The sequence below is a fragment of the Oncorhynchus clarkii genome, chromosome 11 (genome assembly GCF_045791955.1).
Source record: "Oncorhynchus clarkii lewisi isolate Uvic-CL-2024 chromosome 11, UVic_Ocla_1.0, whole genome shotgun sequence".
Taxonomy (NCBI): domain Eukaryota; kingdom Metazoa; phylum Chordata; class Actinopteri; order Salmoniformes; family Salmonidae; genus Oncorhynchus; species Oncorhynchus clarkii.
Window position 1 is genome coordinate 5,359,986 of NC_092157.1, and position 25,114 is coordinate 5,385,099.

General features: G+C 44.0%; 1 protein-coding gene across 1 annotated transcript in view; it reads right to left on the bottom strand.

The window, feature by feature from the left end:
- LOC139420589 (extracellular sulfatase Sulf-1-like) overlaps positions 1 to 25,114 on the bottom strand; it is an 83,334-nt gene that overhangs the window by 28,673 nt on the left and 29,547 nt on the right. The window contains exons 6-10 of the mRNA XM_071170775.1: positions 18,710 to 18,879; positions 10,050 to 10,200; positions 5,281 to 5,456; positions 4,689 to 4,817; positions 2,492 to 2,548 (exon numbers count right to left, since the gene is read on the bottom strand). Coding sequence (XP_071026876.1) covers positions 2,492 to 2,548; positions 4,689 to 4,817; positions 5,281 to 5,456; positions 10,050 to 10,200; positions 18,710 to 18,879 — 683 coding nt within the window. The remainder of the gene's footprint in view (positions 1 to 2,491; positions 2,549 to 4,688; positions 4,818 to 5,280; positions 5,457 to 10,049; positions 10,201 to 18,709; positions 18,880 to 25,114) is intronic.

Sequence of the window (25,114 nt, forward strand, 5' to 3'; positions counted from 1 at the left end):
TGTAATGGTGAGAGGTTAGCATGTCTTGAAAGATGATATGAAATGCTAACCTCCCTTGTTATTGTAATGGTGAGAGGTTAGCATGTCTTGGAGATATGATATAAAATGCTAATCTCCCCTGTTATTGTAATGGTGAGAGGTTAGCATGTCTTGGAGATATGATATAAAATGCTAACCTCCCCTGTTATTGTAATGGTGAGAGGTTAGCATGTCTTGGAGATATGATATAAAATGCTAACCTCCCTTGTTATTGTAATGGTGAGAGGTTAGCATGTCTTGGAGATATGATATAAAATGCTAATCTCCCCTGTTATTGTAATGGTGAGAGGTTAGCATGTCTTGGAGATATGATATAAAATGCTAACCTCCCCTGTTATTGTAATGGTGAGAGGTTAGCATGTCTTGGAGATATGATATAAAATGCTAACCTCCCTTGTTATTGTAATGGTGAGAGGTTAGCATGTCTTGGAGATATGATATAAAATGCTAATCTCCCCTGTTATTGTAATGGTGAGAGGTTAGCATGTCTTGGAGATATGATATAAAATGCTAACCTCCCCTGTTATTGTAATGGTGAGAGGTTAGCATGTCTTGGAGATATGATATAAAATGCTAACCTCCCCTGTTATTGTAATGGTGAGAGGTTAGCATGTCTTGGAGATATGATATAAAATGCTAATCTCCCCTGTTATTGTAATGGTGAGAGGTTAGCATGTCTTGGAGATATGATATAAAATGCTAATCTCCCCTGTTATTGTAATGGTGAGAGGTTAGCATGTCTTGGAGATATGATATAAAATGCTAATCTCCCCTGTTATTGTAATGGTGAGAGGTTAGCATGTCTTGGAGATATGATATAAAATGCTAATCTCCCCTGTTATTGTAATGGTGAGAGGTTAGCATGTCTTGGAGATATGATATAAAATGCTAATCTCCCCTGTTATTGTAATGGTGAGAGGTTAGCATGTCTTGGAGATATGATATAAAATGCTAATCTCCCCTGTTATTGTAATGGTGAGAGGTTAGCATGTCTTGGAGATATGATATAAAATGCTAATCTCCCCTGTTATTGTAATGGTGAGAGGTTAGCATGTCTTGGAGATATGATATAAAATGCTAATCTCCCCTGTTATTGTAATGGTGAGAGGTTAGCATGTCTTGGAGATATGATATAAAATGCTAATCTCCCCTGTTATTGTAATGGTGAGAGGTTAGCATGTCTTGGGGGTATGATATTTTTGTTTTCCTAACTTTCTCACTCATCACTAGTCACAATTCATTCAGGACTATCCATAATCATGGTAGCATTGATATGTTTTATTTACAATAAAAGTTACTCCAAAATGACACAATCCTCTGTTTACCAATCATTTCCATTGGGCACAACATGTGAAACAACCAAAAACAAACTGCAAATGCATTGAACAAGTTTGAAGAGTCAAAAGCTTAATGTGGTCATTGTGTGCTAGGAAAATGGGACCAAATACTACACTGGTAAGTGCATTTGTCCCAATTATTTTGGTCCCCTAAAACGGGGGAACTATGTACAGGAAGTGATGTAATCTCTAAAAGGTTTACCTGATATGGATGAAAATACCCTCAAATTAAAGCTGACAGGCAGCACTTTAATGTCATCAATCCAAAGTACAGAGTACAGAAACAAAACTGTCACTGTCCCAATACTGTTGGTCCCCTAAAACGGGGGAACTATGTACAGGAAGTGATGTAATCTCTAAAAGGTTTACCACTGTCCCAGTACTGTTGGAGCTCACTGTATTAAAGGATGTGAGATAGTCATTACTCAACAACATGACCATTTCTAAAGCAGTTTCCTGGAACGGAACAGAGCAGCCAATGAGCTGAATGGGAGGCAGTTTCCTGGAACAGAACAGAGCAGCCAATGAGCTGAATGGGAGGCAGTTTCCTGGAACAGAACAGCCAATGAGCTGAATGGGAGGCAGTTTCCTGGAACAGAACAGAGCAGCCAATGAGCTGAATGGGAGGCAGTTAACCGGAACAGAACAGCCAATGAGCTGAAGGAAATGGGATGCAGTTTCCTGGAACTGAACAGAACAGCCAATGAGCTGAAGGGAATGGGAGGCGATAAGGGGAACAGGAGTGGATGACTGTGTGTGTGAGGGTTACATCACAAATGGCACCAGCCTCGCCAGCCTGTCTTCCAATGCAGGCACCACAGAGCACAAAAGCAACATTTTTTTTTTTTAAATGACAAACATATGTCACTTTAAACCTCTTAGTGTCAAACGCCTCCATGTGTGAACTTTCACGAAGCACCAGGCAGGCATTTGTAGCTCCTAACATCGACCAAATAACGCTAAAAATAGATATCCCCAACCGGCTTGTGTGTGTGTGTGTGTGTGTGTGTGCTTGTCTGAAGAGGACACTGTGAGTTTTGACAGTGTGAGGGCACGTGCTTGTGTATGAGTGCACCTCCGTGTGTGTGTGTGTGTGTGTGTGTGTGTCAGTTTACCCTCTCTCCACCAGGAATGTATCTCTCCAGACTTTGGGTTTCCGATTGCGTTTGAATCTGGAAAGACAGAATACCTCTTTAGTTGATAGAATTCAAAGTGGGCCTGGCATTACACTTACCAATGGCTCCTTTCCAAATGGCACCCTACGTAGTGCACTCCATTTGACCAGGACCAATTGAGTTACCCATAGGATCCTGGTCAAAAGCAGTGCACTACGTAGGGAATAGGGTTCCATTTGGGACCCCAAACCATGAGCTACGTTGGTCTGCCAGTGTACAGCCAGAGCTATGATTATAAGATTCCTAAAGATTTGCGGAGTCAAGATAAGGAACTGAAATGTGTTCAACATGAAACCCTGAATCATTGACTTGGTTTACAGGATCGATATCACACAGATGTTTTGTTTTACTTTGCTCTGTCTCCCTATTTCCCATAGTGCTCTGGTTAAGACTAGTGTCAGTTTATAGGGAATATGGAGCCATTTGGGATGCACTTTTGCTCTGTCTCCCTATTTCCCATAGTGCTCTGGTTAAGACTAGTGTCAGTTTATAAAACATTCATATGGAGCCATTTGGGATGCACTTTTGCTCTGTGAATGATTTATTTTGAGACTGGAAGTGTGTGCTTTATGTAATCGCTACATATTTTGGTGTGTTTTGTAATATGTGTGTAAACACTGCAATGTTTAAAACGTCAGAATGACGTGATCTAAATGTATCCAATGTTTTATAGCAGACAATATTTTGTGTGGAAAGGTTTTACTTGAAATAGAAAGATGCTTAATCTCAATGGCATTACCTGGTGTTCTAAATGTTGGGTGTTCTAAATGTTGAGTGTTCTAAATGTTGGGTGTTCTAAATGTTGAGTTGAATTTTTTATGATTTTTCTCCCCAATTTCATGATATCCTATTGGTAGTTACAGTCTTGTTTCGTCACTGCAACTACCGTACGGACTAGGGAGAGGCGAAGGTCGAGAGCCGTGAGTACTCCGGAACACAACCCAGCCAAGCCGTACTGCTTATTGACACTATGCCCGCTTAACCCGGAAGCCAGCCGCACCAATGTGTCGGAGGAAACACCGTACACCTGGCGACCGTGTCAGCGGGCATTGCGTCCGGCCCGCCACAGGAGTCTCTAAAGCCCGATGGGACAAGAACATCCCTGCCGGCCAAACCTTCCCCTAACCCAGACGACGTTGGGCCAATTGTACGCCTCCCCATGGGTCTCCCGGTCGCGGCCGGCTGCGACAGAGCCTGGACTCAAACCAGGATCTCTAGTGGCACAGCTAGCACCGTGATGCAGTGCCTTAGACCACTGCACCACTCGGGAGGCCTGAGCAGAATATATATTTCAAAATTATATGCCACCCTTCATACCTGTTGTTGTATATGAACCCCATTCCTACCTGTTGTATATGAACCCCATTCCTACCTGTTGTATATGAACCCCATTCCTACCTGTTGTATATGAACCCCATTCCTACCTGTTGTATATGAACCCCATTCCTACCTGTTGTATATGAACCCCATTCCTACCTGTTGTATAAGAACCCCATTCCTACCTGTTGTTGTATATCACCCCATTCCTACCTGTTGTATATGAACCCCATTCCTACCTGTTGTTGTATATGAACCCCATTCCTACCTGTTGTATATGAACCCCATTCCTACCTGTTGTATAAGAACCCCATTCCTACCTGTTGTATATCACCCCATTCCTACCTGTTGTATATCACCCCATTCCTACCTGTTGTATATCACCCCATTCCCTCCTGTTGTATATGAACCCCATTCCTACCTGTTGTATAAGAACCCCATTCCTACCTGTTGTTGTATATGAACCCCATTCCTACCTGTTGTTGTATATGAACCCCATTCCTACCTGTTGTTGTATATGAACCCCATTCCTACCTGTTGTATATGAACCCCATTCCTACCTGTTGTATATGAACCCCATTCCTACCTGTTGTATATGAACCCCATTCCCTCCTGTTGTATATGAACCCCATTCCCTCCTGTTGTATATGAACCCCATTCCCACCTGTTGTATATGAACCCCATTCCTACCTGTTGTATATGAACCCCATTCCCTCCTGTTGTATATGAACCCCATTCCCACCTGTTGTATATGAACCCCATTCCTACCTGTTGTATATGAACCCCATTCCTACCTGTTGTATATGAACCCCATTCCTACCTGTTTCCAGTCTTCTCCTGTTCCAGTAGTTTGAGGATGGACTTCCCGTCCATGTCTGGAGGCGTGTCCAGCCCAGCCATGTGCAGTATGGTGGGGGCCAGATCAATGTTCAACACCAGCTGAGGGACACTGGGGAGGAACAGTACAACAACGTCATTAACACCAACAGACACAAACAATGCTTGGCACTCAGCATTAGGAGATGGATTGAGGGGGGCTAACTCCCTGCAACAGACTAGCGCCTGGTCCACGGGGTGTACTTGTACATCAAGCGACCTCACGCTACTGAAATACAGAAACAGGAAATACAGAAACAGGAAATACAGAAACAGGAGATGCAGAAACAGGAAATATAGAAACAGGAAATACAGAAACAGGAGATGCAGAAACAGGAGATGCAGAAACAGGAGATGCAGAAACAGGAAATACAGAAACAGGAGATGCAGAAACAGGAGATGCAGAAACAGGAAATACAGAAACAGGAAATGCAGAAACAGGAAATGCAGAAACAGGAAATGCGGAAACAGGAGATGCGGAAACAGGAAATACAGAAACAGGCTCCTACACTGTGGCTTGGACAAGGCTTACTTACACGGCTCCAGGTTCGACGTTGGGCCCGCGGAGGAAGAAGGGCACTCTGATGTCAAAGTCGTAGGGCATGGACTTCCCCTTGACCAGCCCAAACTGGCCAATGTGGTAGCCGTGGTCAGCCGTGTAGATTATGTAGGTGTTGTCCAGTTCCCCACTCTCTACCAACATCTCATATACCTTGGGTGGGGTGGGGTGGGGTGGGGTGGGGTAGGGGGGGGAGAAAGAGAGAGAGACATAGAGAGAGAGAGACAGACAGACAGGGAGAAGGCATCAATCTAGCAGTAAAAAACATCTACTATATATTCAGGCAAACGGCAAAAGAAGCACAATTGAAATCGATATTAAACAAAACAAAAAAGACCTCAGATGAGAACTGGTTTGATGCAGATTATATTATAAGGTAAACACATAGAACACTGTCCAACCAAAAGCACAGAGACCCAAATAATGGTGAATTATGCCTTCATTACTGTGAGACTTGTCGCGGTAGGGGATTTTGCTATAGGACCGTTAAGGAAATCAGAAATCAGAAGTCAAGAGATACAATTGTTCTAGAGTATGAAAGTCAGATATTACATTTTAGGTTGATGATAGTTGAAGTATCACGAGCTGTCTGTCGGTGATAAGTCAAGTAGCACTATCATGCCCTCTTAAGGAAGGCATCTCCTTATATGCTCTTTTCGGGACCAGGTCGGTTTTAGCGCTGAGTCATATTCTAACCTTGTGGCGAGCTATTTCTGTAAAGGGTCAGTTTGACATGTTGCTGTGAAACATTACTAATGACAGATGCATCCTCTATCCCCAACTCTCGCATCAGTTTAACCCATTCAATTTCTACTGCTAGTCTAGTTCTTCCTCGTTCCGTCGATGGCCCGCTCTCTCCCCCTTCTGGGGGCGGTGCCCGAATGCAAGGCATCTCTTCAGGCCAGCTCTCTCCCTCTTCTGGGGGCGGTGCCCGAATGCAAGGCATCTCTTCAGGCCAGCTCTCTCCCCCTTCTGGGGGCGGCGCCCGAATGCAAGGCATCTCTTCAGGCCAGCTCTCTCCCCCTTTGGGGGCGGCGCCCGAATGCAAGGCATCTCCTCAGGCCAGCTCTCTCCCCCTTCTGGGGGCGGCGCCCGAATGCAAGGCATCTCCTCAGGCCAGCTCTCCGGCCCTCACTCAAGATGCGGAGCCGGTGGTGATGGTGTGTGCTGATCCAGTGAAGGAGGTGTCATCAGAGCTTTTTTTTGTGCTACCGCATCAGACTTTAAAACTCTATAAACTCAGAACCAAAAAAGCACAGTACAACAGCAAGCAGCTGACACTAATTGAGTCCATAAACACAAACAACTTCTGGCAAAATTGGATTTACGTAAAACATGTAAAAAATAGGAATTAGCGATACAAAATGGTGACATATGGACAACCCATTTTAAAACACTCTACAACACAGTTCAAATTGACACAAACGCAGAACAACGACAGATTCATGAGAAGTTGAATGGATTAGAAAAGCTATAAAGGACAAACAAAATCCACTGGACTCCCCAATTACTGACCAGGAGCTCTATAAGAAACTAAACTATTACTGACCAGGAGCTCTATAAGAAACTAAACTATAACTGACCAGGAGCTCTATAAGAAACTAAACTATTACTGACCAGGAGCTCTATAAGAAACTAAACTATTACTGACCAGGAGCTCTATAAGAAACTAAACTATTACTGACCAGGAGCTCTATAAGAAACTAAACTATTACTGACCAGGAGCTCTATAAGAAACTAAACTATTACTGACCAGGAGCTCTATAATTAACTTCAGGCCCTCAGATTTAAAAAAGCATGCAGACCTGATGGCATCCTAAATGAGATGCTCAAACTCACTAGTACAACATTTCAATTGGCTATTTTAAAACTGTTTAATTTGATCCTGGAGTGTAGGTTATTTCCCTGACATCTGGAATCAAGGACTCATAACCCCAATCTTTAAGAACAGAGACATATTGGACCCTAACAATGTGTGAACAGTAACCTTGGTACCTGTAACCTGCATTTGATTCTATTTGGCATACAGGACTGTTCTACAAAGTTGAAAGTGGTGTAGGGGGTAAAACATATTACATAATTAAATCAATGTATACAGGCAATACGTGCAGCATTACAATTGGTAAGAAAAAAACAGAATTCTTTAACCAAGGGTGGGGCCTTCGCCAGGGTTGCAATCTGAGCCCTGCACTCTTCAATATTTACATCAACGAATTGGCCACTATTCTAGGAAAATCCTCAGCCACTGGTGTTAGTTTACACAATTCAGCAGTTAAATGCCTACTCTTCGCAGATTACCTATGCCTGCTGTCACCCACAGCACATGGCCTACAGCAGAGCCTGGACCTGCTAGAGCAGTACTGCCAGACCTGGGCCCTGACAGTAAACACCCACAGCACATGGCCTACAGCAGAGCCTGGACCTGCTAGAGCAGTACTGCCAGACCTGGGCCCTGACAGTAAACACCCACAGCACATGGCCTACAGCAGAGCCTGGACCTGCTAGAGCAGTACTGCCAGACCTGGGCCCTGACAGTAAACACCCACAGCACATGGCCTACAGCAGAGCCTGGACCTGCTAGAGCAGTACTGCCAGACCTGGGCCCTGGCAGTAAACATAATAATAATGATTTTCCAGAGAAGATCCAGATCTCAGGGAATTAGACTAAAGTTCTGTACACACTACAATTACTGAGGTTTAAAAATAAGCACAACTGGACACCTTAATGAAGCAGTGAATGAACTGAGTGTCACGGCCGTCAAATGAAGAGGACCAAAGCGCAGCGTGGTCAGCGTACATATTCCTTTTATTTAGGATGACGCCGACAAAAACAATAAACAATACAAAACAACTGTGAAGCGTAAGGGCTATGTGCCACAAACAAAGTTCACTTCCCACAAAGAAAGGAGGGGAAAGGGCTACCTAAGTAGATAGATAGAACAATAGACAGCTGTCCCTGATTGAGAACCATACCTGGCCAAAACATAGAAATAAAGAAACATAGAAAAACAAAACATAGAATGCCCACACCCATCACGCCGAAATAAAACGGCTCTCTAAGGTCAGGGCGTGACAGTACCCCTGAGACACTGAGAGAGAAAGCACACAGGGCATTCTATGCCATTAAAAGACTAATTCAAATTGAAATACCTATTAAAATTTGTCTAAAACTAATGGAATGTGTCATTGAACCAATTGCACTTTATGGTAGCGAGGTGTGGGGCCCACTTGCAAAACAAGATTTCATCAAATGGGACAAACACCCCATTGAAACCCTGCATGCAGAGTTCTGTAAGATTCTCCTACATGTCCAGAGGAAAACTACAAACAATGCATGCAGGGCAGAATTAGGCCAATATCCATCTATAATAAAAACTCAAAAAAGAACAATAAAGTTTTGGAAACATCTAAAATACAGTGACCCCCTCTCATATCATTACCAAGCCCTGCAATGCCAAGAGCTGAGCAAAGAAAAGAGTCCCCTCATCCAGCTGGTCCTGGGGCTGAGTTCACTAACCTGTTCTACTAACACACTGAAGCCTCAGTCCCCTCATCCAGCTAGTCCTGAGTTCACTAACCTGTTCTACTAACACACTGAAGCCTCAAGACCTAAACATCCAACCAATCAGAATAAACCAAATTACAACACAGTCAAAACAACACCACATTACTTATTGTGAAACAAATGCACAAAGCAAAATGCAGTGCTATCTGGCCCTAAATTTACAGTACACCGTGGCTAACTATTTGACCACGGTTACTGATCAAAACCTTGACAAAGTACAGGCTCCGTGAGCACAGCCTTGCCATTGAGAAGGGTTGACACAGGAAAACCTGGCTCCCTGTAGAGGAAAGGCTGTGCAACCACTGCACCACAGCAGAACCTGGCTCCCTGTAGAGGAAAGGCTGTACAACCACTGCACCACAGCAGAACCTGGCTCCCTGTAGAGGAAAGGCTGTGCAACCACTGAACCACAGCAGAACCTGAGACGGAGCTGCATTTCCTGACAAAATGTCAAAAATATAAAACAATTAGAGAGTGTCCTTTCCCCAAATGTGAAACCCTTATTCAAGGTTAAAGACCTCTCTGATGAGAAAAGGCTACCCGTCCTGTTGGGGGAGGATGCAGAGAGTTGTGAGTTGGCAGAGCACTACATTGCTGCCTGCCATAGGTGGAGGGACAGTGTCTGACTGACCAATCAACCTGCACATGTCCTCTACTGTATGCTTATTGTTATTGTTCAGTGTATGGTTATTGTGACCCTTGGTTACTGTTGTCCCGTTGACAATTTTAATTCTTATTATTTTCATATCCAAAGTAAGCTTTGAGAGAGACACAGACAGAGAGAGAGAGAGAGAAAGAAAGACACAGAGAGAGAGATAGACAGACAGACAGACAGACAGACAGACAGACAGACAGACAGACAGACAGACAGAGAGAAAGACAGAGAGAAAGACAGAGCGACAGACAGACAGACAGACAGACAGACAGACAGACAGACAGACAGACAGACAGACAGAGAGAGAGAGAGACCGAGAGAAAGACAGAAATAGAGAGAGAGAATTAAGAAACTCTATGACCCCACTCTAAATAATGATAATGGTATTTTCATATGGAAGAGAGAAAGAGAAAGTCGATCATCGTTAGCAGTATTGGAATTCACACTGACCAATTAGAGGAGATGAGCTCATAGGGATGTGAATTGACGTATGAATAAACAAAATGGTGGAGACAAATCCTCTTACCTTCTGTACAGAGTCGTCCACTGACATGAGTGTTTGCAGTCTCTTTCTGTGCAGGAAGTTAGTGAACTCCATGTGGATGGGTCTCATGGGACCGGTGTACTGCATGATCCAGTGCTTATCCATGTTGGGGGCGTAGTTATAACTGGGGGTGCTGCGGAGACGACAGGAGAGGAGACCAGCAGTGGTTACAAACAAGGCCTGTCTGTCGATACAGCGAGTGTGGAGGAGAGGGGACTTACGGGGTTGGTGTGAGTTATAACCGGGGGGGAGGAGAGGAGACACCCAAAAATGTGTCGAAAATCTTATTTTGACCCATTGTGTGGTTTTTATTTTTTATATATATTTTTTATCTCAGTGGACATAAAGAAGAAGAGACTACTGAAAAAATGACGTTACAATATAGAGGCTATGAAATAAACAGAACCTTCTTGAAGAGATGCAGAACCTGTTTTAAAGAGAAGCAGAACCTGTTTTAAAGAGAAGCAGAACCTGTTTTAAAGAGAAGCAGAACTTGTTTGAAAGAGAAGCAGAACCTGTTTTAAAGAGAAGCAGAACATGTTTTAAAGAGAAGCAGAACCTGTTTTAAAGAGAAGCAGAACCTGTTTGAAAGAGAAGCAGAACCTGTCTTGAAGAGAAGCAGAACCTGTTTTAAAGAGAAGCAGAACCTGTTTGAAAGAGAAGCAGAATCTGTCTTGAAGAGAAGCAGAACCTGTTTTAAAGAGAAGCAGAACCTGTCTTGAAGAGAAGCAGAACCTGTCTTGAAGAGAAGCAGAACCTGTTTTAAAGAGAAGCAGAACCTGTTTTAAAGAGAAGCAGAACCTGTTTGAAAGAGAAGCAGAACCTGTCTTGAAGAGAAGCAGAACCTGTTTTAAAGAGAAGCAGAACCTGTTTTAAAGAGAAGCAGAACCTGTCTTGAAGAGAAGCAGAACCTGTTTTAAAGAGAAGTAGAACCTGTCTGGAAGAGAAGCAGAACCTGTTTTAAAGAGAAGCAGAACCTGTTTTAAAGAGAAGCAGAACCTGTCTTGAAGAGAAGCAGAACCTGTTTTAAAGAGAAGCAGAACCTGTTTTAAAGAGAAGCAGAACCTGTCTTGAAGAGAAGCAGAACCTGTTTTAAAGAGAAGTAGAACCTGTCTGGAAGAGAAGCAGAACCTGTTTTAAAGAGAAGCAGAACCTGTCTTGAAGAGAAGCAGAACCTGTTTTAAAGAGAAGCAGAACCTGTTTGAAAGAGAAGCAGAATCTGTCTTGAAGAGAAGCAGAACCTGTTTTAAAGAGAAGTAGAACCTGTCTGGAAGAGAAGCAGAACCTGTTTTAAAGAGAAGCAGAACCTGTCTTGAAGAGAAGCAGAACCTGTTTTAAAGAGAAGCAGAACCTGTTTTAAAGAGAAGTAGAACCTGTTTTAAAGAGAAGCAGAACCTGTTTTAAAGAGAAGCAGAATCTGTCTTGAAGAGAAGCAGAACCTGTTTTAAAGAGAAGTAGAACCTGTCTGGAAGAGAAGCAGAACCTGTTTTAAAGAGAAGCAGAATCTGTCTTGAAGAGAAGCAGAACCTGTTTTAAAGAGAAGTAGAACCTGTCTGGAAGAGAAGCAGAACCTGTTTTAAAGAGAAGCAGAACCTGTCTTGAAGAGAAGCAGAACCTGTCTTAAATGTCCCTAAATAGAACAACCATCAGAGCATCAACTAACCATAAAGAAAACCTTTAAAGTTTCAGCAGTAAGAAACACACCTTTTCTCATTTCTCAGGGCTCAGCCTTCCTCAGGTGTCTGTGCCTGCATCCCAAATGGCACCCTATTCCATACATAGTCCACCACTTTAGTCCAGAGCCCTGATCAAAAGTAGTGCACTATATAGGGAATATGAGGTCATGTGAGAAGCAGCCTGTGGGTTCTACCCTTCTGTCCGCTGTTTTTATCAATCAATCAATCTCTCTCTCTCTCTCTCTCTCTCTCTGTGCTCTCTCTGCTCTCTCTCTCTGCTCTCTCTGCTCTCTCTCTCTCTGCTCTCTCTCTCTCTCTGCTCTCTCTCTGCCGCTCTCTCTCTGCTCTCTCTCTCTCCCTCTCTCTCTCTGCGCTCTCTCTCTGCGCTCTCTCTCTGCGCTCTCTCTCTCTCTCTGCGCTCTCTGTCTCTCTCTGCGCTCTCTGTCTCTCTCTTTCTCTCCCTCTCTCTCTGCTCTCCCTCTCTCACTCTGCTCTCCCTCTCTCTCTCTGCTCTCCCTCTCTCTCTCTCTCTCTGCTCTCTCTCTCTGCTCTCTCTCTCTCTGCTCTCTCTCTCTCTGCTCTCTCTCTCTCTCTCTCTCTCTCTCTCTCTCTGCTCTCTCTCTCTGCGCTCTCTCTGCTCTCTCCATTCCCCTGTCTCTCTCTCTCTTTAACCCCCTCTCTCCCTCCCTCACTCCCCCTGACTATCTCTCCTCTCACACCAAGACGACAGACCTGTTGCTTTTGGCTCAGATAAATAATTTGAGGGTTGGCACATGTTTAAGAAAATAATAGCTGTGTTAGACTCCAGACCCCAATGTCAAGTAGACTACAAGTCTTGGACTGTAAAGCTAATAATTGATGATCTTAACGCTGTTTAAAACCAAGTATTATTTTACTGGGTGACTCACTTCACTTCTGTAACTTTCTCTTTCTAAGGTATCTATAATTTGAGTGAAGTATGTCATCTTTCCACCACTGGGTGGGTGTGTGGGTGTGAGTGGGTGGGTTGGTCTGTGGGTGTGAGTGGGTGGGTTGGTTGGTCTGTGGGTGTGAGTGGGTGGGTTGGTTGGTCTGTGGGTGTGAGTGGGTGGGTTGGTTGGTCTGTGGGTGTGAGTGGGTGGGTTGGTTGGTCTGTGGGTGTGAGTGGGTGGGTTGGTTGGTCTGTGGGTGTGAGTGGGTGGGTTGGTCTGTGGGTGTGAGTGGGTGGGTTGATATGTGGGTGTGAGTGGGTGGGTTGATATGTGGGTGTGAGTGGGTGGGTTGGTATGTGGGTGTTAGTGGGTGGGTTGGTCTGTGGGTGTGGGTGGGTTGGTCAGTGGGTGTGAGTGGGTGGGTTGGTCTGTGGGTGTGGGTGGGTGGGTTGGTCTGTGGGTAGGTGGGTGGGTTGGTCTGTGGGTGTGAGTGGGTGGGTTGGTCTGTGGGTGGGTGGGTTGGTCTGTGGGTGTGAGTGGGTGAGGGTGTGGATGGGTGTCTAGATGTGGCTAGACCCTACCTGTGAATAACCAGATAGACCCTACCTGTGATAAAACAGATAGACCCTACCTGTGATAAAACAGATAGACCCTACCTGTTAATAAACAGATAGACCCTACCTGTGATAAAACAGATAGACCCTACCTGTGAATAACCAGATAGACCCTACCTGTGATAAAACAGATAGACCCTACCTGTGATAAAACAGATAGACCCTACCTGTTAATAAACAGATAGACCCTACCTGTTAATAAACAGATAGACCCTACCTGTGAATAACCAGATAGACCCTACCTGTGAATAACCAGATAGACCCTACCTGTGAATAAACAGCTAGTCCCTGTCTGTCATAAATGAAAACGGACGTCTGTAGTTTGGAAGGGAGCGATGGAAAGGGGAGGGTTTGATGTTAATGTCATCAACGTTCCTGCCACAAGGTGTTTCTCTCTCTTGCTCCACTGCCTTGGGCTCCATTCCAAATAGCATCATATTACATATTTAATACACTCCTTTTGACCATGACCCATAGGGAATAGGGTGCCATTTTTAATGCTCCCTGTGAATGGTACCAAATGGCATGGGAACTGGGAACCTAACAACTACAAGTTATGTGGTGTGAACTACAGCTTGGTAATGTGAACTACAGCTTGGTAATGTGGTGTGAACTACAGCTTGGTAATGTGGTGTGAACTACAGCTTGGTAATGTGGTGTGAACTACAGCTTGGTAATGTGGTGTGAACTACAGCTTGGTAATGTGGTGTGAACTACAGCTTGGTAATGTGGTGTGAACTACAGCTTGGTATTGTGGTGCGAACTACAGCTTGGTAATGAGGTGTGAACTACAGTTTGGTAATGTGGTGTGAACTACAGCTTGGTAATGTGGTGTGAACTACAGCTTGGTAATGTGGTGTGAACTACAGCTTGGTAATGTGGTGTGAACTACAGCTTGGTATTGTGGTGTGAACTACAGCTTGGTATTGTGAACTACAGCTTGGTAATGTGGTGTGAACTACAGCTTGGTATTGTGAACTACAGCTTGGTATTGTGGTGTGAACTACAGCTTGGTAATGTGTGGTGTGAACTACAGTTTGGTATTGTGGTGTGAACTACAGCTTGGTATTGTGAACTACAGCTTGGTAATGTGGTGTGAACTACAGCTTGGTATTGTGATGTGAACTACAGCTTGGTAATGTGAACTACAGCTTGGTAATGTGGTGTGAACTACAGCTTGGTATTGTGAACTACAGCTTGGTAATGTGGTGTGAACTACAGCTTGGTAATGTGGTGTGAACTACAGCTTGGTATTGTGATGTGAACTACAGCTTGGTAATGTGAACTACAGCTTGGTAATGTGGTGTGAACTACAGCTTGGTAATGTGGTGTGAACTACAGCTTGGTAATGTGGTGTGAACTACAGCTTGGTAATGTGGTGTGAACTACAGCTTGGTAATGTGGTGTGAACTACAGCTTGGTAATGTGGTGTGAACTACAGCTTGGTATTGTGGTGTGAACTACAGCTTGGTATTGTGAACTACAGCTTGGTAATGTGGTGTGAACTACAGCTTGGTATTGTGAACTACAGCTTGGTATTGTGGTGTGAACTACAGCTTGGTAATGTGTGGTGTGAACTACAGTTTGGTATTGTGGTGTGAACTACAGCTTGGTATTGTGAACTACAGCTTGGTAATGTGGTGTGAACTACAGCTTGGTATTGTGAACTACAGCTTGGTAATGTGGTGTGAACTACAGCTTGGTATTGTGATGTGAACTACAGCTTGGTAATGTGAACTACAGCTTGGTAATGTGGTGTGAACTACAGCTTGGTATTGTGAACTACAGCTTGGTAATGTGGTGTGAACTACAGCTTGGTAATGTGGTGTGAACTACAGCTTGGTATTGTGATGTGAACTACAGCTTGGTAATGTGAACTACAGCTTGGTAATGTGGTGTGAACTACAGCTTGGTAATGTGGTGTGAACTACAGCTTGGTAATGTGGTGTGAACTACAGCTTGGTATTGTGAACCACAGCTTGGTATTGTGGTGTGAACTACAGCTTGGTAATGTGGTGTGAACTACAGCTTGGTAATGTGGTGTGAACTACAGCTTGGCATTGTGTGATGTGAACTACAGCTTGGTAATGTGGTGTGAACTACAGCTTGGTATTGTGGTGTGAGCTACAGCTTGGTATTGTGGTGTGAACTACAGCTTGGTATTGTGGTGTGGTGTGAACTACAGCTTGGTAATGTGGTGTGAACTACAGCTTGGTATTGTGGTGTGGTGTGAACTACAGCTTGGTAATGTGGTGTGAACTACAGCTTGGTAATGTGAACTACAGCTTGGTATTGTGGTGTGGTGTGAACTACAGCTTGGTATTGTGGTGTGAACTACAGCTTGGTATTGTGGTGTGAACTACAGTTTGGTAATGTGGTGTGAACTACAGCTTGGTATTGTGAACTACAGCTTGGTAATGTGGTGTGAACTACAGCTTGGTAATGTGGTGTGAACTACAGCTTGGTATTGTGAACCACAGCTTGGTAATGTGGTGTGAACTACAGCTTGGTAATGTGGTGTGAACTACAGCTTGGTAATGTGGTGTGAACTACAGCTTGGCATTGTGTGATGTGAACTACAGCTTGGTAATGTGGTGTGAACTACAGCTTGGTATTGTGGTGTGAACTACAGCTTGCTAATGTGGTGTGAACTACAGCTTGCTAATGTGGTGTGAACTACAGCTTGCTAATGTGGTGTGAACTACAGCTTGCTAATGTGGTGTGAACTACAGCTTGGTATTGTGGTGTGAACTAATCACAGACTAACACCCTTTAGTACCCAGGCTAGATGTCCACAATGGCACCATATTCCCTACGTAGTGCACTACCTTTGAACAGGTCCCATAGGGAATGGTGTACCATTTGGGACGCAGCCATGCAGAGAACTTGTGTATAATGTATAGCGTGACAGATGTCCAAGGTGTGTCCTGTAGGACTCTCCTAAAAGGGCTGGGTTCATTCCCCTGACCCCAACATGACTGGTTTTCCTGGAAGTACCCAGCCTCCAGGAGAGGAGGAGAGGGGGGAAGGAGAGAGGTGGGGAAAGGAGTAGGAGAGGGGAGGAGAGGGGCAGAGAAAGGAGGAGATGGGAGGAGAGGAGGAGAGAGGAGAGGAGAGGGGAGGGGATGAGGAGAGGGGAGGGTTGGGGAAGGGAGGAGAGTGTCGGGGAGGAGAAGAGAGGAGTGTCGGGGAGGGGAGGAGAAGAGAGTGTCGGGGAGGGGAGGAGAAGAGAGGAGAGGGAGGGGAGGGGAGGAGAAGAGAGGAGAGGGAGGGGAGGAGAGAGGAGGGAAGGGTTGGGGAAGGGAGGAGTAGAGGAGAGGAGGAGAGGGGAGTGTCGGGGAGGAGAAGAGGAGAGGAGTCACCACACATCAGACTTTGGAAAAGGCTGGTATGATGCCACAATATATTGGTAGAAACACTACCGGTCAAAAGTTTTACAACACCAACTCATTCAAGGGTTTTTCTTTATTTTTACTATTTTCTACATTGAGAACATTTGTGAAGACTTCCAAACTATGAAATAATACATATGGAATCATGTAGTAACCAAAAAAAGTAACCAAAAAAGTGTTAAGAAAAACAAAATCTATTTTATTTTTGAGATTCTTCAAATAGCCACCCTTTGCCTTGATGACAACTTTGCACACTCTTGGCATTCTCTCAACCAGCTTCATGAGTTAGTCACCTGGAATGCATTTAAATTAATAGGTGTGCCTGGTTAAAAGTTAATTTGTGCAGTTTCTTTCCTTCTTAATGTGTTTTAGCCAATCAGTTGTGTTATGACAAGGTAGAGGTGGTATACAGAAAATAGGGCTATTTGTTAAAAGACCAAGTCCATATCAGGGCAAGAACAGCTCAAATAAGCAAAAAGAAACGACAGTCCATCATTACTTTAAGACATGAAGGTCAATCAATAAGGAACATTTCAAGAACTTTTAAAGTTTCTTCAAGTGCAGTTGCAAAAACCATCAAGTGCTATGATGATACTGGCTCTCATGAGGACCGCCACAGGAATGAAAGACCCAAAGTTAACTCTGCTGCAGAGGATAAGTTCATTAGAGTTAACTGGCTCTCACGAGGACCGCCACAGGAATGAAAGACCCAGAGTTAACTCTGCTGCAGAGGATAAGTTCATTAGACTTTCCAGCCTCAGAAATGTTCATGGTCGATTTCCTGCAAAGAAACCACTACTAAAGGACACCAATAAGAAGAAGAGACTTGCTTGGGCCAAGAAACACAAGCAATGGACATTAGACCAGTGGAATTTTGTCCTTTTTGACTGTAGTATATCCTATAGGACACCGTATTTGGTCAGAGAGCGACGCCTTCATGACACGCCAATGATGCGGGCGGACATCACTTGAACGACTGTATCTCGGTCAAATAAGCACCAATCGGGGTCAAACAAAGCTAGCTAGATAGCCAATGAGATGGGCTTTTCGGGAGTATCATGTATATGTCGTAGAATGTAGCTTCTATGCTTGTACGACAGCATGCCTTTTCATTTTGGACAAGAATTATATTCAGAGTTATGAAGTTATGAAAACTGGTTGTTTTGCAAATGTTGAACTTATAATATGGCTACTAATACTGGAAAAGCTGAATCAAAGTCCAAGTGTATAGATTTGAGGATATTCTTGCAGAAAAATATAATGTGAATGTAAATGTCTCCTTCACGATTTGCCCAAATGTACCTGGGTGACTTCACACTAAAAGTCTTGTAGTTCACTCATACTTCAAGTTATTCCATCTGAAACGTTGCATATACACTGCTGCCATCTTGTGGACACCATTGGAATTACAACCAGAGTGATGCTATAACTGGGACCTTTCAAAGATGGCGGTAGAAAAAGACTGGTTGGTTTTTTCTTTGTATTTTCTTCTACCAAATCTATTGTGTTATATTCTCCTACATTCAATTCACATTTCCACAAACATCAAAGTGTGTCCTTTCAATTGGTACCAAGAATATGCATATCCTTGCTTCAGAGCCTGAGCTACAGGCAGTTAGATTTGGGTATGTCATTAGGCGGAAATTGAGAAAAGGGGACTATCCCTAAGGCACTTAGGGGTCTAGTAACACCCCCCAACTCCAACCAATGGAGAGGCCTAATTTAGCCCTGTCCTGAGAGACCAGAACGCTGCTGGAACAGAACCATAGGAATTAAGAATCAACCTGATTGCTTAGAAATTCTAGGGACAAGGACCAAATCGGAGGGATAGGTAGGAGCAAGTCCATGTAATGCTTTGTAGATTAGCAATAACACCTGGAAATCAGCCCTAAACTCTACTCTCCTCTCCTCTCCTCTCCTCTCCTCTTCTCTTCTCTTCTCTTCTCCTCTCCTCGCTGAAACAAATACAGTATGTTGTGTGTGTGTGTGTGAGCGTGCGTGTGTGTGTGAGCGTGCGTGTGTGCGTGAACGTGAGTGTGTGCAACTCACATGTGTTGGGAGGCATTAGGGAACATCTCTGCGTATTGTGGGGCTGAGTCCTCCGGCCCGTGGGGGGCAGCGTGGGTGATGACCATCATCACTGGCCGGTGAGGGTACACCTTCTTGGACATACGGAAGAAGTTGACACTGTCGTTGGTGATCAGGTCTGTGAAATAGTCCTGCAACGGTGAGAACAACAGGAAGTTAAGTATTAGCTTTCCATCTGGAATCCTTCATGGTGAAACGTCCATAGTCTGTTTGGGGATAATACAACAACAAAGTAGTAAACAACCAACACAGTTTTAACACAACAGAACAGCAGTGGTTGAACGTTCCTCATCTCTGTTTCATCAACAAAAACAATAACAAAGGCGGTGTGGGGCGGACAGTCGCGTTTCCAATAATGCGGATTCCATCTTTAATTCTCATTGTGTGGATAAAATGTTTTGTATTGTACAGGTTAGGCTCTGTCCAGAACAGACGATTGGAGGCGCACAGTGTACTACATAGAGCTCTATTCCACATCAGGTAACTGACACAAGCAGTAGAATCAGAAAATACACCTTATGGAACAGCGGGGACTGTGAAGAGACAGACACACACAGGTACAGACACACGCATACAGACACAAACGCTAAAACATACACTCTACACACACATACATTGTAATATTGTTGTATGGTGGTATTATACATTTTGAACTGTAGATATGCAGTGGTGTAATAATGTTATATCATGTTTTATCTTTCATTTTATATGGAATGTAAGTGCCTTAATATGTTTGGACTCCATTCATGATCTGACTTACAGTATAAGACAAGGACACTCTAGAACCCTAGGACACTCTAGAACTCTAGGACACTCTAGAACCCTAGGGCACTCTAGAACTCTTGGACACTCTAGAAGTCTAAGACTCCAGGACTCTAGAACTCTATGAATCTCTAGAACTCTAGGATACTAAAACTCACAGGCACTAATGATTTGATGGAAATGAGAGGAAATGTAGGTTCTGCAATGCAGTAAGTGGCATCCAGAGCTGCAGAGAGAGGGAGGGAGAGAGAATTAGGGGAGCATACTTAAATTCACACAGGACACACGATAAGACAGGAGAAATACTCCAGATATAACAGACTGACATAGACCACTGCAGCATAAATACTGGAGGCTGAGACAGGAGGGTCGGGAGACACTGTGGCCCCGTCCAATGATACCCCCGGACAGGGCCAACCAGGCAGGATACAACCCCACCCACTTTGCCAAAGCACAGCCCCCACACCACTAGAAGGATATCTTCAACCCTGAGACAAGGGTAAGTATAGTCCATGAATATCTCCTCCACCAAGGCATGAGCCCGAGGGGACGCAAAACCGGACAGGAAGATCACGTCTGTGATCAACCCACTCAAGTGATGCACCCCTCCTAGGGACGGCATGGAAGAGCACCAGTAAGCTAGTGACTCAGCCCCCGTAATAGGGTCAGAGGCAGAGAATCCCAGTGGAGAGAGGGGAACCGGTCATGCAGAGACAGCAAGGGCGGTTCGTCGTTCCAGTGCCTTGCCGTTCACCTTCGCACTCCTGGGCCGGACAACACAAGAAGAATGCCTTTCTCTCAACCGGTGTGATTACTACCTCTGAGGATACCGAGCTTGAGGTAGTCACCTCATACAAGTACTTGGGAGTTTGGCTAGACGGTACACTGTCCTTCTCTCAGCACATATCAAAGCTGCAGGCTAAAGTTAAATCTAGACTTGGTTTCCTCTATCGTAATCGATGCTCTTTCACCCCTGCTGCCAAACTAACCCTGATTCAGATGACCATCCTACCCATGCTAGATTACTGAGACGTAATTTATAGATCGGCAGGTGAGGGTGCTCTCGAGCGGCTAAATGTTCTTTACCGTTCGGCCATCAGATTGCCACCAATGCTCCTTATAGGACACCTCCCCCACTCTATACTGCGCTCTATACTCCTCTGTAAACTGGCAATTTTTGTATACACGTGACAAGACCCACTGGTTGATGCTTATTTATATACCCCTCTTAGGCCTCACTCCCCCCTATCTACTGCAGCCCTCATCCTCCACATTCAACACTCGTTCTGCCAGTCACATTCTGTTAAAGGTCGTTGTCGTCTTATGTCTCTCTTTATGTAGTGTTGTCTCTCTTTATGTAGTGTTGTCTCTCTTTATGTAGTGTTGTCTCTCTTTATGTAGTGTTGTCTCTCTTTATGTAGTGTTGTCTCTCTTTATGTAGTGTTGTCTCTCTTTATGTAGTGTTGTGATGTCTCTCTTTATGTAGTGTTGTCTCTTTTTATGTAGTGTTGTCTCTCTTTATGTAGTGTTGTCTCTCTTTATGTAGTGTTGTGATGTCTCTCTTTATGTAGTGTTGTCTCTCTTTATGTAGTGTTGTCTCTCTTTATGTAGTGTTGTCTCTCTTTATGTAGTGTTGTCTCTCTTTATGTAGTGTTGTCTCTCTTTATGTAGTGTTGTGATGTCTCTCTTTATGTAGTGTTGTCTCTCTTTATGTAGTGTTGTCTCTCTTTATGTAGTGTTGTCTCTCTTTATGTAGTGTGGTCTCTCTTTATGTAGTGTTGTCTCTCTTTATGTAGTGTTGTCTCTCTTTATGTAGTGTTGTGATGTCTCTCTTTATGTAGTGTTGTCTCTCTTTATGTAGTGTTGTGTTGTCTCTCTTTATGTAGTGTTGTCTCTCTTTATGTAGTGTTGTCTCTCTTTATGTAGTGTTGTCTCTCTTTATGTAGTGTTGTCTCTCTTTATGTAGTGTGGTCTCTCTTTATGTAGTGTGGTCTCTCTTTATGTAGTGTTGTCTCTCTTTATGTAGTGTTGTCTCTCTTTATGTAGTGTTGTCTCTCTTTATGTAGTGTTGTCTCTCTTTATGTAGTGTGGTCTCTCTTTATGTAGTGTGGTCTCTCTTTATGTAGTGTTGTCTCTCTTTATGTAGTGTTGTCTCTCTTTATGTAGTGTGGTCTCTCTTTATGTAGTGTTGTCTCTCTTTATGTAGTGTTGTCTCTCTTTATGTAGTGTTGTCTCTCTTTATGTAGTGTTGTCTCTCTTTATGTAGTGTTGTCTCTCTTTATGTAGTGTTGTCTCTCTTTATGTAGTGTTGTCTCTCTTTATGTAGTGTTGTCTCTCTTTATGTAGTGTGGTCTCTCTTTATGTAGTGTTGTCTCTCTTTATGTAGTGTGGTCTCTCTTTATGTAGTGTTGTCTCTCTTTATGTAGTGTTGTCTCTCTTTATGTAGTGTTGTCTCTCTTTATGTAGTGTGGTCTCTCTTTATGTAGTGTTGTCTCTCTTTATGTAGTGTTGTCTCTCTTTATGTAGTGTTGTCTCTCTTTATGTAGTGTTGTCTCTCTTTATGTAGTGTTGTCTCTCTTTATGTAGTGTTGTCTCTCTTTATGTAGTGTTGTCTCTCTTTATGTAGTGTTGTGATGTCTCTCTTTATGTAGTGTTGTCTCTCTTTATGTAGTGTTGTCTCTCTTTATGTAGTGTTGTCTCTCTTTATGTAGTGTTGTCTCTCTTTATGTAGTGTGGTCTCTCTTTATGTAGTGTTGTCTCTCTTTATGTAGTGTGGTCTCTCTTTATGTAGTGTTGTCTCTCTTTTTATGTAGTGTTGTCTCTCTTTATGTAGTGTTGTCTCTCTTTATGTAGTGTTGTCTCTCTTTATGTAGTGTTGTCTCTCTTTATGTAGTGTTGTCTCTCTTTATGTAGTGTTGTCTCTCTTTATGTAGTGTTGTCTCTCTTTATGTAGTGTTGTCTCTCTTTATGTAGTGTTGTCTCTCTTTATGTAGTGTTGTCTCTCTTGTCGTGATGTGTGTTTTGTCTTTATTTTTATTAAATATAGCAGCACAGTTACAGTCACCAACGCTCTGGATAACATGAAAACAGCCTCACCAGCTCTGCCAGGGGGAGTAAAATGGTCAGAGTGAGCTGTTCTCTCATTTGTGTCTGGAAGTTGCTAGCAAGCTAGCCAACGTTATGGGTGTAGACAAAGAAGAGCTCTCCAGTAGGTACCAAAACATTCAAATGCCATTTTCTCTAAAGTGAGGTTACAAGTTTATCAACATACAAAGCAGAATTACTTTTTCATTGTTCCTCAACTGTAGTGTATGATATACCATTTTCTAGCTCTGAGTCTCTACTCTTATCCAATGTAAAAAAAACTATTTTGCTATTAATGGTTTTATAGCTGACTTTAATGACCTACTGGATCTGAAGAGGGAGGGAGGGAGACTGGTAGAGAGCGAGAGTGAGAGCTGAGAGAGTGAGTGAGTGAGTGAGAGAGAGCTTAGAAAGATAGCGAGCTGAGAGAGAGAGCTGAGAGAGAGAGAGAGAGAGAGAGAGAGAGAGAGAGAGAGAGAGCTGAGAGAGAGAGAAGAGAGAGCTGAGAGAGAGAGGAGAGCTGAGAGAGAGAGAAGAGAGAGCTGAGAGAGAAGAGAGAACTGAGAGAGAGAGAAGAGAGAGCTGAGAGAGAGAGAAGAGAGAGCTGAGAGAGAGAAGAGAGAGCTGAGAGAGAGAGAAGAGAGAGCTTAGAGAGAGAGAAGAGAGAGCTGAGAGAGAGAGAAGAGAGAGCTGAGAGAGAGAGAGAGAGCTGAGAGAGAGAGAAGAGAGAACTGAGAGAGAGAGAAGAGAGAGCTGAGAGAGAGAGAAGAGAGAGCTGAAAGAGAGAGCTGAGAGAGAGAAGAGAGAGCTGAGAGAGAGAAGAGAGAGCTGAGAGAGAGAGAAGAGAGAGAGAGAAGAGAGAGCTGAGAGAGAGAGAAGAGAGAGCTGAGAGAGAGAGAGAGAGAGAGAGAGAGAGAGAGAGAGCTGAGAGAGAGAGCTGAGAGAGAGAGTTGAGAGAGAGAGTTGAGAGAGAGAGAAGAGAGAGAGAGAGAAGAGAGAGCTGAGAGAGAGAGAAGAGAGAGCTGAGAGAGAGAGAGAGCTGAGAGAGAGAGAGCTGAGAGCGAGAGCTGAGAGAGAGAGCTGAGAGAGAGAGAGCTGAGAGAGGGAGAGAACTAAGAGAGAGAGAGAGAGAGCTGAGAGAGAGAGAGAAGAGAGAGCTGAGAGAGAGAGAAGAGAGAGCTGAGAGAGAGAGAAGAGAGAGCTGAAAGAGAGAGCTGAGAGAGAGAAGAGAGAGCTGAGAGAGAGAAGAGAGAGCTGAGAGAGAGAGAGAGAGAGCTGAGAGAGAGAAGAGAGAGCTGAGAGAGAGAGAAGAGAGAGCTGAGAGAGAGAGAGAGAGCTGAGAGAGAGAGAGCTGAGAGAGAGAGCTGAGAGAGAGAGCTGAGAGAGAGAGAAGAGAGAGCTGAGAGAGAGAGAAGAGAGAGCTGAGAGAGAGAGAAGAGAGAGCTGAGAGAGAGAGCTGAGAGAGAGAGAGCTGAGAGAGAGAGCTGAGAGAGAGAGAAGAGAGAGCTGAGAGAGAGAGAAGAGAGAGCTGAGAGAGAGAGCTGAGAGAGGCACATGGCATTAGCATGGTATTACTGTCCTGCTGTCCTCCAAACTACCTTGAATACCCTCCAATAGGAATGAGCCAGAGCATGTGTCTCAAATGTTACCATATTCCCTAAATAGTGCACTACTTTTGACCAGAGCCCTATGAAGCCTGGTTAAAAGTAGTGCACTAGATAGGGAATAGGGTGCTGTTCGTGCCGCAGAGTGCAGAGGGAGGTGAGAGTGATGGGGAGGAGGTGAACACACTTCCCAGAAGAGCGCTTTGAGTTTCTCTGTCCTTCGTTTGAGACATGGAAATAACCGGTTAGTGACATACAAATGCTAATGTTGTCAAGGTAACGATTGACAACAGCCGTACTGCAGCACTGTCCAGGAGTTGCAAAATTATTTTCTGGACGTTAGAAAGTACAGGGCATTTTCTGAAAATCTGCCTCTGAGAAACAGCCTTAAGTTTGAAGGGATGCTGAATGGACAAACACTTTTGTTTATTTATTATCTGAAAGCCTACCATCTATTGTACAGAAAATAACTAGGAAAACAGGAGCCAGTTCTTGGTAAAGTCATTGGGCTACTGCATTGACCAATCACCAGAAATGGGTGGGATTTACCGACATAACAACATGGACGCCAGATGATCAGGTCACGGCAAACCAACAGCGAAGAACATGGACAACGTTAGTTAGATTGAGTTTAACAACCTGTATTCAGATGAAAAAAACAAGTGCGTTTAAAGTGTACGGGGAAGCAAATTGAAGTGTGTGTATTGTGTCGCAAAGTAAAATATATAATTTGGAATTCCTCATGTAGCTAGCAAACTTTAGCGCAACTAGCTCCAGCTACACGTTGATGTGGGCCCAGTGAGGCTGTCCGTACGCTGCCTGTGGGCCCAGTGAGGCTGTCCGTACGCTGCCTGTGGGCCCAGTGAGGCTGCCCGTACGCTGCCTGTGGGCCCAGTGAGGCTGCCCGTACGCTGCC